Source organism: Mauremys mutica, chromosome 8 (assembly GCF_020497125.1).
Source record: "Mauremys mutica isolate MM-2020 ecotype Southern chromosome 8, ASM2049712v1, whole genome shotgun sequence".
NCBI lineage: Eukaryota > Metazoa > Chordata > Testudines > Geoemydidae > Mauremys > Mauremys mutica.
Genome location: NC_059079.1, coordinates 67,095,670 through 67,108,349, shown reverse-complemented (window position 1 = coordinate 67,108,349; position 12,680 = coordinate 67,095,670). Strand labels below are relative to the sequence as shown.

Below are 12,680 nucleotides of genomic sequence, written 5' to 3'. Positions count from 1 at the left end.
CAACTGCCCACTTGAGCTTGGACTGAAACCCAACTAATTGCCTTCAGCTGGTCACACCACATTAGCCTCTAAAAAACCAGGACATAGTTCCCATCATGTGACCTAGAAGTGAAAGATTCCATAACCCATGAGCCAACAGTCCATTAAACAAACAAAACAAAACAAAAGCCATTTTCAACATGGTATCTTGACAATTCTAATGAAATCATGGAAATTACCCTCTTTTAATAAGTCTGTTATATCTGCCTGGTATCTGTTTCCAACGCGAATCTCTCCTTTATCAGCCAGAAGAGTCTTTTGTTGTGGATCATACACTAGTGAATAAAAGAAGAAATCCTAAAAATAAAACAAAGACAAAAGGCAAGCAACATTATTAATGTTATTGGTAGCTAGTGGCCAGTTTTTGATTACAGATTTGTTTTTTTTTAATCAGGTGGATGAACTATGTACCAAACCCCAGTCTTAAAAAAACAAAATGAAATACTATGACTTTCTTATGAAAATAAAACGGTACTCCTCCAAATGGCTTAATTTACTTAGGAACATATATACAGTCATTATAGCTAACATGAGCACAATTTCCTCTTGTGTGATGCAAATGAGGCTCTGACACCATAATGAGACTAACATCCCAGAAAAAAGTGACACATACACCGTATAAGGATCTAAACAAAACCATTAAAATTAATACCCTATGGTGGAGAATTCTCCTCCTCTCACAGGAGACTACACCACATGGCACTGCTAAGGCAATTAAAAATGCGACTGCCTTACAATATTCCAGAGAGCAACCAATGAGCCCTTTGGCATCTACCTACACTGTGAGGGTATGTGGACTCCTCACACAATATACCATTCCCTGCTGCCCATCGATAGAGCCCATACATAGGGAAAATAAAGTAGTGCTGCTGAATAGCGGTATTGCGCACTCCAGCTCACTTTGAGACTCAATGGAGGACAATACGTTGTACAAGCCCAAGGAACAGAAGAAACCATTGTTAGGTCACAACACACATTCAGCCACATGGTAGACTACTGTAGCCTGAAGGCTTACAGCTGCAAGTCACTTCTGCTTCCTGAGCCCCACTTGACTGTGCAAACACATACCACAGGCACATCCAAGGTTGACAAGAAAAGATCAATGAAGTTTTCGTTTTCCTGCTGTATTCTATTGCTCCAATAATAATAGTATCCAGTTACCAAATCCAAGAACTTTAAACTTTTGAATAGTCTCTACAGCAAGGAAAGAGTCCATCCTGATCTCCTGCAGCAGAGGGAGCACCCATCCTATTTCCACTTTAGACTGAACTCTCCAAGCCTGTTAATAGTCTTATTTTGTGTCTTGCACAATATGGAGCATGATGCTGGAGCTTAACAAAGGCCTGATCCTAAGCTCCATTCACAAAAATGGGAACCTTCCCATTGGACTTGAATAGTCATTGGAGCAGGGCCTATATGAATCTGAATGAGAATATTGGGCCTAATTCTCATGCACACCAATGGCGCTTTACATCACTCTGACAGTATAAAGGGGCTGCAGTGTGGGTGTAAATGTAATTGATGCCAGAGCCGTGCAAGGCAGCTTTAGTGCTGATGAGAATTAGGCTCACCATCTTGTCAGTTATTAAGTCAGTACTGCCACAAACAAAAGTAAAGGGGGGTTTTGTTTTGCATGTCTCAGTATTACAAATGCGAGTGTTTTATTTGTGTTTCAGCCCCAGAGTATCCATCTCTAAGGGTACGTCCATACTTACCGCCGGGTCGACAGGTAGCGTTCGACTTCTCGGAGTTCGAACTCCGAACGCGCTCCCGTCGACTCCGGAACTCCACCACCGCGAACGGCGGTGGCGGAGTCGACGGGGGAGCCGCGGACTTCGATCCCACGGCGTCTGGACAGGTAAGAAGTACGAACTAAGGTAGTTCGACTTCAGCTACGCTATTCGCGTAGCTGAAGTCACGTACCTTAGTTCGACCCCGCCTCCCAGGTGTAGACCAGGCCTAACGCTGCAGTATATCTAGTTTCAGAGTAGCAGCCGTGTTAGTATGTATCCGCAAAAAGAACAGGAGTACTTGTGGCACCTTAGATACTAACAAATTTATTTCAGCATAAGCTTTCGTGGGCTACAGCTCACTTCTTCGGATGCACAGAATGGAACACACAGACAGGAGTACCTTTTCATGTTCTCTGTATGTATAAATATCTCCAGTCTGTGTGTTCTATTCTATGCATCCAAAGAAGTGAGCTGTAGCCCACGAAAGCTTATGCTGAAATAAATTTGTTAGTCTCTAAGGTGCCACAAGTACTCCTGTTTTTTAGTATATCTAGTGTAACAGTCATCATTCTCATGCAGATTGCCCAGCAAATACACAAGCAAAGCAATGTAGCATGTCATGCTATCAGCTCAGGAGGCCAGATACTCCAGTCCATTCCTTAAAGCAGTGAGATGGCCAGCGAAGAATACTGCTTGTGCAGATGAACTCTCTGCTAGAGTGAGATGGTTCTGCCACCTCTTCTGCCACCTACCCTCCACCCCTGCCAATAAGGGAAAGAGGGGACATGTCAGCAGTAGGGCATAGGCAGAATGTACGTGCAGAATTCTATTACAACACAGACTCCAGTTCTGATTTATAAAGTCTCTCCAGTCAAGATTTTCAAAAATTGGAGTCTAAAGGCTTCTAGCTGTATATTTCAGCACCTAAATAAACAGACAGATTTTCTGATGTGCCTTGTAACCATGGCCTCCCGTGACCTCTATTGGCAGAATTTGGGTGCTCACCACTTTGGAAGATCAGATCTCTGATCCAGGAGCCAACTCCAAGCATCCATTTTTTAAAACTTTAGCCTTGGAAAAAATGGTTTGTCATGTGGGATTTGCATTTTTACTGTCCGGTTGTAACTCTTCTACATTCCTTTCCCTCTAACAATAAGTTGGCTACTGTACATTTCATTGGCTAGAGAATGTAGATATTTACTTACTGAAACATCCAAACAAATTTATATTTAAAAAAATAAAATCTTTCCATTTCTGTTTAGGAAGAAAAACCCAACCCTCTCTACTGTTCTCATCCTTGTTCCCAAAAGAAATATGCCAAGTTCTGTTTTTCTTAAGTTTAGTAGCAGATTCATCGACATAAAGATCTCAAATATTGAAAAGTGTCTTGACTTACGGTCCTCCTCTCAGCCATTAGAAGGAAGATGGACACCTGGGATCCCTGAGCAAGGTGCAAGGGAGCCTGTTGCCCCAAGCGGTGGTGCAAAGCCCCTGCCACCTTTCCTCTAAGACACTACTAGGAAGAACACAAGTTCTGCTGTATGCTGCTCTTTAAAGAGGCTTTTCAAAAAACTACTCCTATGGAATTAAGTTTGTAGCAATGTAGTCTCATTCTTACTGGAGTCCAAAAGCAAAGAATACTGCAGGGAAGCTGAGAGTTCCGTAACCTCAAAAGGCCAGCTAGACTCTCCTCACCACCTGGTGGTGGAAGTCACATTAGACCATCTCCAGAAGAGTCAAAATGCTGGAAAAAGTTACACTGAAACCTACATAGGAAATGGCATAGTCCTTTCACAAAGTCTGTGCTCATTTTAGCTGTAAAAACTGTATACGCCTCTTTCACAACACTGCTTGAAAGGAAGAGAAGAGAAAATTAAAAAAATTTTAAATATCATTTATGCTCAACATGTTGAGAAAAAAATCAAAATGGATTGCTGAAATTAGAACTGAACTATGAAGAAAATGAGGTGTGGCACATGTGTTCTGAATGTTCCTTTCTGACCCTGACCCCACCCTAATTTGTCAGTAACATTAGCCAAAGACCAAAGCCAAAGGAATCTACAGAAAAAGTAGGGAAAGAGAAATGGCCAGAAAAAAAATGGCTGACATGGACAGGAAAATATTTTGTTGTTTGCAGTGTTATTGTGGCTGTTATCGGTCTGAGGATCTTTTACTGGACCAACTTCAGTTGGTGAAAGACACAAGCTTTCAAGCTTGCATAGAGCATGAAGGATGCCTCTTTCAGTAGCAAAAGTTACTCCAATAAGAAGATATTCTCCCCCTCACCCCCAATCTCTCTAAGGAAAAGAGAGAAATCAAGAGATATTGGTCAGTTGGGAATTCGAACCAACTAATCTAAAGTCAGAAATACTAATTAGCTAACTGCCTTGGCAGTCTGCTAATTGGATTTTGCCAGCTCAATTAAAACACATTTGAAACATACTACAGGTTTTTTTTTTCCTTTTCAGGGCCATTCACAGACTAGTAAGCAGCCTGGATAGCCATCCATGGCACAAAGTTCTCCCAGGCTGCTGGACGCATGCTTGCAAGGCAATGAAATAGTTGGGGACATAAAACGTGTGGAGTGGAGGAGGAAAGACTAGATTAAGTGCTTCTGCCACCCTTGTAAGTGGTTCTGTGTTCCCATCCCAACCTCTTTGGGATGGGCGACTACAGTAAATTCAGATTCTCCCCCTGGCTTCCTCCTTATTCTTCTCCTCTTCCAAATGCAATCTGAACCAGCAGTGGTGTCCGTGCTAGCCTGCCCCAAGGAGTTTAAACAAAACCTTCCACTGGAAGGGGTAACTAAGCAATCCTCCGCTACCCAGCTGAAGATCACTTTTGTTTTGCCCATGACCTCCCCCAGAAGTTTAGCCTGTATGTCTCACTTACTATCGGGTACACAGTCCTGGGTCTGACTCCACCTCTCCCGGGAGCAGGAACCATGTGAGGGGGCCAGATTCCAGATCTCTAGGACACTGTTTTTCCTTTTTCAGTGCCATGTTTAAAATTGAAAGTGTAGTTTTCAGGGATGGGGGAAAAAAGGTAAGGAGATTGGAAGGGACAGGCAGGTATTACACCACCTATTATGAATTTATGGGAGGGCAATTGTGTCCTATTCTCCCCACTCTCTTCAGCCCTTTCTTTTCATTGCTCTCTCCACGCTCTACACATTTTCTAAAACTCTCCATTTCTCTCAATCTTCTACGTCTACTAAGTTTGTTAGCACTAAAATAGGTCCTTGCTGTGGTAACAGAACACCTTCATGAAACCTCTTATTGTGTGAAGTTTCTTTCCAAAATGCCTGCTCAGTTTTAAAAATAGCCAACATCACTCAGCCCAGAATTCTGACAGTTCAAAGGGAAAGTTACCAGGGTTCTAATCCCAGATTTGCACCTGAACTGCTGCATGACTGTGGGCACATTAGTTCACCCCTGTCTCAGTTTACCCATCTCTACAATGGGGATAAATATACTTCTTTCCTTTGAAAAGAGTCTCAAGATCTGTAGGACGAAGGGCACTAAACAACTAATCATCATCAAATAATGAAACTAACTAGGCTTTCTAAGCTTGCGCTTTCAATTGGCATTTTCTCAGCTACCTGCTGCTGGTGACCATTTTCTGAATTCAACAGGCCTTGTTTGACACCCTGTCCATTTGGCAGCCTTAGGTGAGACTCGCCATGTTTCTAGTTTAACATTCTGAAAAGAAAATTGAATATTCAGCAAGTAAGTCACTTTTAAAAAAAAAAAAAACTTAAACATGAATATCAGATTCAATTTAATTTTCTGACTATTAAACAAGTATTAAAGTAGGTTAGAAATGTGTTTATAAGGAAGCTTGATCAAGGAACATATTCCAGTTTACAATTTGCAAGACCTGTTTTGGTTTTTTAAACAAGTTAACAGCTGTTGCCATAATGTTTTCAATCAATAGATTTTTCCTGTCTCATACTTATGTAACATTTAAGTCTGCTCAAAGGACATCACCACCCTTGCAGATGTTTGTAATACTACTATCATACAAAATTCACTTTTACTTCTCCATATAAATAAAATTTAAGAAAAACTTGCTGCTAATCTCTGAAATGAAGCTCCCAGACAGTCAGGTCAAATTCCAACAACTTTGTTGATACCAATGGGCAGCTCAGAGATGTCAATTGTAACTAAAATTAAACACACATAAATGTGTTAATATAAGATGAAGGCTGCACAGTTTAAATTCACAAAAATACCAGAAAGTAAGGACCAAGGCCTAAATCTTAAGCAGATACTAGTGGTTTGGGATGCCCCAATTTTTAGGTATTCAGTTGGAGACATCTTTAATAGGCCTGACATCCAGAGGGTGGGTGCTTAACATTTCCTGAAAATCAATCTGGATAACCAAAAATTGAGTCACTATCAAAAATCTAGGCCTAGGGTTCCAATATAATGTTAATTCAGACAATTTAAATAGCTTCTATATCCTATGATGTATATATTCTACAGCATCAATAATATAGTAAGAGGTGCATTTAAATCAGAAAAAGAAGAATATAAATTTTTCAGTGTGCACAATATGACAAACTGTCTTTGCATCCACCAGGCTAGAAAGAGAGAGTATGTGCACTAATATCATAGAAGAGATGAGGCTCCAATGACCTCTGCTAAAACCAGGGCCGGCTCCAGGCACTAGCTCAGCAAGCAGGTGCTTGGGGCAGCCAAGGGGAAGGGGCGGCACGTCAGGCTCTTCGGAGGCAATTTGGCGGCGGGTCCCTCTCGGAGGGAAGGACCTGTCGCCGAAGAAGAAAGCTGCGCGGTGGAGCTGCTGCCGATCACGATTCTCCCCCCGCCCCCATCCCCCCTGCTGCTTGGGACGGCAAAAACCCTGGAGCTGGCCCTGGCTAAAACTTCAGCAGATGTCCACTGAGTTTGTTCACAAGTAATTTTCCAATTGTTGACAATCTTTGTTCTCTCTTTCCCAGGCATACTAGAGCACATGCTCCTCATTAAGGAGAATGGATAAAAATTTTTGAAGGAGTCTCACTACCACTGAAAGTCTAATCCTAGCTTCAAGTCTGATGCTTTAGCAGTTATGCTGTTGCATTAAAAATAGATTGGTTAGGGGAAAAAAAGGGGGGGTATTCCCCCCCCACTTTCCTATAACTCAAGAATAGATTTGATTTAATCTTCCAGAAATAATTTAACTTTGAAAAGATACCAACCAAAATTTCAGTCTCAGTAGACAGTTATAGAAAATGACCTTGCAAAAATAGGGCAAACTGTTTTGCAGTCTCAACTATAATGGTTGCTAGCAGCAACTTCTATTACATATTTCAGTTTATTCCTGTCAACAGGTGAATCTTAATCTTTGAACTTTCAGACTGCTGGGCTGACAAAATAAGTATGGTTTTCTTTATAGAAGGAGGAATGGTTTAGTGTTGTCACAAATATATATTTAAATAATGGGCTTTGCCTGCTAGAGCCACAAAAAATTTTACAGCAAAATGAAAATTGCAGAACCAGACAATTTTATTTACCTTAATGTTTTTAGTGGCCCTGACAACACCCAGTGAACCTCAGAAATGAGAAAAGAAGAAAACCTCTTAATTGGGCTACTTGCAGAAAGCCACCAATACTAAACTGTGGCAAAATAACCCGGTGAAGCTTTGCAATTCGCAAAATGGATTCATACCTCCCGTTCCAGATATGATTTAAGGGATTCTGTCTCATTTAACAGAGTAACGCTGCATTTGCCTCTAAAAAAGAAAGAAATCACATTTTATGAAAAAAATATATTAAACTTATGATATATACAATGGCATTACTAACTTTTGCATAAAGTTTATTCTTACACAGGAAGAATACTGGACTAATATTGTACTGTTTGCTTCTTGACTAAACAGTGCTAGAAGAATTAGGTCATTACCTTATGTGCGTGGCAGGTAAAGATTCCAGCTGTCGTGAGAGAAACAGTTCTCGATGCCTTAGCTGATGCTTCTGTTTCTCTGGTAAATCAACCATTTCTGGGTTTTCCATCTCTTCTTCCATTTCCCCTAGTTACACAAGGGGAAAAAAAAGCTTAATATCACACATATTGCAAACGGTACCTCTTAGCCAATCGGAATGTATTGCCACAAGACCACAATTAAACCATAAATAACCACAATACATGGTACCTAAGCCATTTTCCTCTTTGTCTCTTACTGCTGCAGCCAAGAGCTGCAGCCCATTGCAGTAGGCAGCTCACACCAACCACAGCATTAAGAAGAGTCACAGAACAAGTGTGGAGATGCCAACTAAATGCCTAGGGCCACCCTTGCCAGCTACTGTAATGGCACCACTAATATCCAACAGCAGGCAGTGCTACCCCATTTCAATGACTGACCTATAAAATATGGTCATGACCCATTTTACTTTTTGATCCATAATTCTTTGGTACCACAGATATACTGTCCCAAATTCACATCTATATGCTAAACTACATCCACACTGATACATAACTTATCTGCAAAACAACTGGATCCAGACAATGTCCCAGTGGGAAATGGTTGCTAGAGGGCATTGTCATTAGTGACATCTTTCACTTATGTTAGATACAGCATTTGGAGTCAAACTACTTTAGGAAAGGGCACAGCATCCAATCACGAGAGGCTGCAAAAGAGGAAATTTTCCCCTCTACGGAATTCAGATCAGTTTCTGCATTCGTCATGGGAGAATTTTTGGATTGTAGCAGACTGAGCTGTTAAATCTTGTACATAACAAAAACTCTTTATACTACTACTCTCAAAAAAAGGTTGACCAATCTTATGCCTGCAGCTTACTCCAACAGTTGTTGCCAAGAAATACTCCTTCATCCCTCCCTACTCTTAGAACTTACATGCACAAATCTGACTGCTGTATAGAAACACTGCACACACAAAAATTTTAGTCATTTATAATCCTCAAAATTATCCCAAACCAAGGAATATAAAGGGAATATCTCAATTCTGTAAAATGTTAAGTTGCACATTTGGTTTTAAACTGGCCATTCTGCTAAAGAGACTAGCAAAAATCACATGCTTCTCAGATTCTACACAGTTTATTTCACTTTGTTTTACCATTCTGAAACAAGAGCTGGTGTTGGATGGGTCAGGGATTCTGAGGGGGGCAGTCAGGGGGCAGGAAGTGGGAGGAGTCAAATAGGGGGGAGGGGCCAGGCTGTTTGGGGAGGCACAGCCTTCACTACCCGGCCCTCCATACAATTTTGCAACCCTAATGTGGCCCTCGGTCCAGAAAAAGTTTGCACACCCCTGATTTACACTGTAATACTTTCCTAGGAAATGGAACACAGGATTTACATTTCTGTCACAGTTGCATGGTTTCACAATTTATTCACTTAAGTAAACTCCGTTTTAATAGAAAATTCATATAATGGCTGGTGACCGGCATTATCAATACACCAGCAGTAATCCATAAACACATCAGCAAGTCATAGGCCAAGCTGTTTGAAAACTAGTGAACACAAAATATTAAAAGAAAACATGGAAAATCCCCATCATGCTTACATTTGAGTGCGTCTAGAAAACAAGAAATCTGAGCTATTGAAAACCCTCCCATTCTAATTTTCAAAAGCAATGTATCCTCATACGAAAAGGCATCTTTTAAAGAGTTTGGAGACAGAAGTGCTATGCTGAGGAGCTCAAAATAATTCTCAATGCCTCGAGTGCAGTGGTTTTCGAACTGGGTCACGGAATGGAAGGGACTGGGTAGCGGCGGCTCTGGTCAGCACTGTCGACCAGGCCATTAAAAGTCCCGTCGGTGGTGCTGCCTGGCTAAGGCAGGCTAGAACCTACCTGTTCCGTCACAGCGCTGTGCTCTGGAAGTGGCCAGCAGCAGGTCCGGCTCCTAGCCGCGCGGGGGGGGGGGGGGGGGGGGGAAGGAGGAGGCACTGGGCTCCGTGTGCTGCCCCTGCCCTGAGCTCCACGCTTCTATTGTCCAGGAACCAGCCAATGGGGGGGGGGGGAGCCATTTGCGCACCTCTGCCTAGGAGCAAGACCTGCTGCTGGCCGCTTCCGGGGCGCAGCATGGTCCACGAGGCGGGAAGCCTGCCTCTGCACCCTGGCTGCGCCACTGACTGGGAGCCACCAGAGGTCAGCTCATGCCCCAATCCCCTGCCGCAGCCCTGAGCACCCCCAAACCTGGATTCCCCTCCTGCACTCCAAACCCCTTATCTTCGGCCCCACCCCAGAGCCTGCAACCCCAGCCTAGAGCCCTGACCCGCTCCAACACCCTGCCCCAGCCTAGAGCCCCCTCCCACACCCTGAATACCTCATTCCCGGCCCCACCCTGCAGCTCTCACCCCCACACCCGAACCCTCTGCCCCAGCCCTGAGCCCCTCCCACACCCCAAGCCCCTTGTCCCCAGCTCCGTTGGGTCGCAGGCATCAAGAATTTTCTTCAACTGAGTCACCAGAAAAAAAGTTTGAAACCCACTGCTCTAGTGTATTTGAAAACCTTTTTTAAAATGTGTATTAATCACCATTTGTCAATCAAATCTACAACACACAAAAATGAAGCCTAGCAAAACAAATTTAATCCCAAAAACTGTAATTTTCTTCATCTTCAACCAAGAACTTAATCCAAGTAGTGTTTTCTTTGGCTCATTTTTGTAATGTAACATGGAGGCTGTGAAGCACGCATTTCCTTTTGCGCTTGCCCTGCTGTGCACAGCCTTTCAAAATAAAAAGGCACAATACAGTACATTTGAAAGAAAGACTTCATATAAGGTAACAATGAAGAAAAGCCCAATACAAAATTGCTAAAGCTTTTGAGCAGAAAATTGGGTAGGAACTCTCTGAAGAATAAAAAAAAGCTGTATGCAAATATATTTGCCCCTCTTGCTGAGGCCCCTTTAATATTGAAAAGCATGAACCTGATGAATTTAGACATAATAAAAGTGTAGAGAACAGGATGAATTCAGTACTAGTATAAGCAAACAGTCAACACAAAGCCATCAGCACCACACTGAAGTTGTGCAGGGTTGGCCATGGGTTCAGTGACCACACAAAGGTATCTTTGCATACTCTGCACATGCAGAAAGACTCAGCAACTGCACTGGAGGCTGTCCCTGGCCACAGATTGGGAAGCAGATTTCACCTTTGAAGCTTATGTGTGCTTCACCCTCACAGCTCAATTACTCAGATAAATGCAGTGGATTACCACCCTATAGAATGACTAAATGAGGAAAAGACACTATTATAGCCTTTTAAAGAACAAATCTTCTCAGACAAATTTGACTGCTTTTATGGTAGTTACAGAATAAGTGACTATGGAACACAGTAGATGCAATATACTTGGATTTGAACAAGCATTTGATACATAGTCACACAAAATCTTACTTGAAAATTAATTTCTTATCTAGGATTGGAACACAGACTGAAAACTAAAAACAAACACTTTACACGAACAGGAACATGCACTATATCAAGTGTAGGGAGGTGCCCAAAGGGGTTCTGCACGGATCTGTGTTAGGTCCCGTTTTATTTAACATCTGTATTAACGATTTGGAAAAAGAATCATTACTAGCACATTAAAAAAAGTTTGTAGTTACTATGTTGGAAGGAAACTTGAACACTAGTGAAGACAAAGAAATAATAAGGTGAGATACAGACAGACTGTCACTTCTTCTATCCAAGTTCTCAATAAATTTGGAAAAGTGAAAGCTAATATATGTAGGGAAAATTAATTAGAAAATGCAGATATACAATTGGAGGGAAAAAGTCGAGATGCAACAATTATAATTATGAGAGACCTAGAGGCAGTGGGTGGCAAATGAAACATCATATGTACAGTGCCACTGTAATAGTAACTATAAAGAAGAGAGAGACAAGCTTGCAATGCGGTATGGATCAATGCATGGTGGAGTATATATAAAAATCAGAGAGGGAGGAAGGGTTAAGTGCCTTTATATTCTAGAAGCAGCAAAGAATCCTGTGGCACCTTATAGACTAACAGACGTTTTGCAGCATGAGCTTTCGTGGGTGAATACCCACTTCTTCAGATGCAAGTAGTGGAAATTTCCAGGGGCAGGTTTATATAGGCAAGCAAGAAGCAAGCTAGAGATAACGAGGTTAGTTCAATCAGGGAGGATGAGGCCCTGTTCTAGCAGTTGAGTGAAAACCAAGGGAGGAGAAACTGCTTCTGTAGTTGGCAAGCCATTCACAGTCTTTGTTTAATCCTGAGCTGATGGTGTCAAATTTGCAGATGAACTGGAGCTCAGCAGTTTCTCTTTGAAGTCTGGTCCTGAAGTTTTTTTGCTGCAGGATGGCCACCTTAAGATCTGCTATTGTGTGGCCAGGGAGGTTAAAGTGTTCTCCTACAGGTTTTTGTATATTGCCATTCCTAATTAGGAGAACACTTTAACCTCCCTGGCCACACAATAGCAGATCTTAAGGTGGCCATCCTGCAGCAAAAAAACTTCAGGACCAGACTTCAAAGAGAAACTGCTGAGCTCCAGTTCATCTGCAAATTTGACACCAAATTTTTTAATTTTTTTATTATTTTTATTTTTTAAAAGGCATAGTTCTACTGGGGGACTTCAAACACTCATGTGGGGAACGATGGAGATACCAGGAGGGGAGTGATTGGGATGAACGACCTCCCTGGTGTGGACTCGAGAGGTGAGTTGTTATTGGACTTCTGTTCTAGTCATAGATTCTCCATAACGAATACCATGTTTGAACATAAGGTTGCTCATAAAAGTACTTGGTACCAGAGGACTTTGGGCTGAAGACTGATGATCAACTTCATAGTCATCTCGTTGGACCTAAGGCCATATGTTCTGGACACTCGGGTGAAGAGGGGCAGAGCTGGCAACCGATCAACACTTGGTGGGAAGTTGGATCCGATGCACGAGACCCCAGACAGAAACAGACATGGGAGGCCCAAAC

General features: G+C 42.2%; 1 protein-coding gene across 4 annotated transcripts in view; it reads right to left on the bottom strand.

Moving 5' to 3' along the window:
* The window catches only part of MTA1 (metastasis associated 1), a 174,678-nt gene that overhangs the window by 95,850 nt on the left and 66,148 nt on the right, over nt 1–12,680 (bottom strand). For all 4 annotated transcript variants that reach the window (XM_045027526.1, XM_045027527.1, XM_045027530.1 and 1 more), the window contains exons 4-6: nt 7,680–7,806; nt 7,446–7,509; nt 219–336 (exon numbers count right to left, since the gene is read on the bottom strand). In XM_045027526.1, coding sequence (XP_044883461.1) covers nt 219–336; nt 7,446–7,509; nt 7,680–7,806 — 309 coding nt within the window. The remainder of the gene's footprint in view (nt 1–218; nt 337–7,445; nt 7,510–7,679; nt 7,807–12,680) is intronic.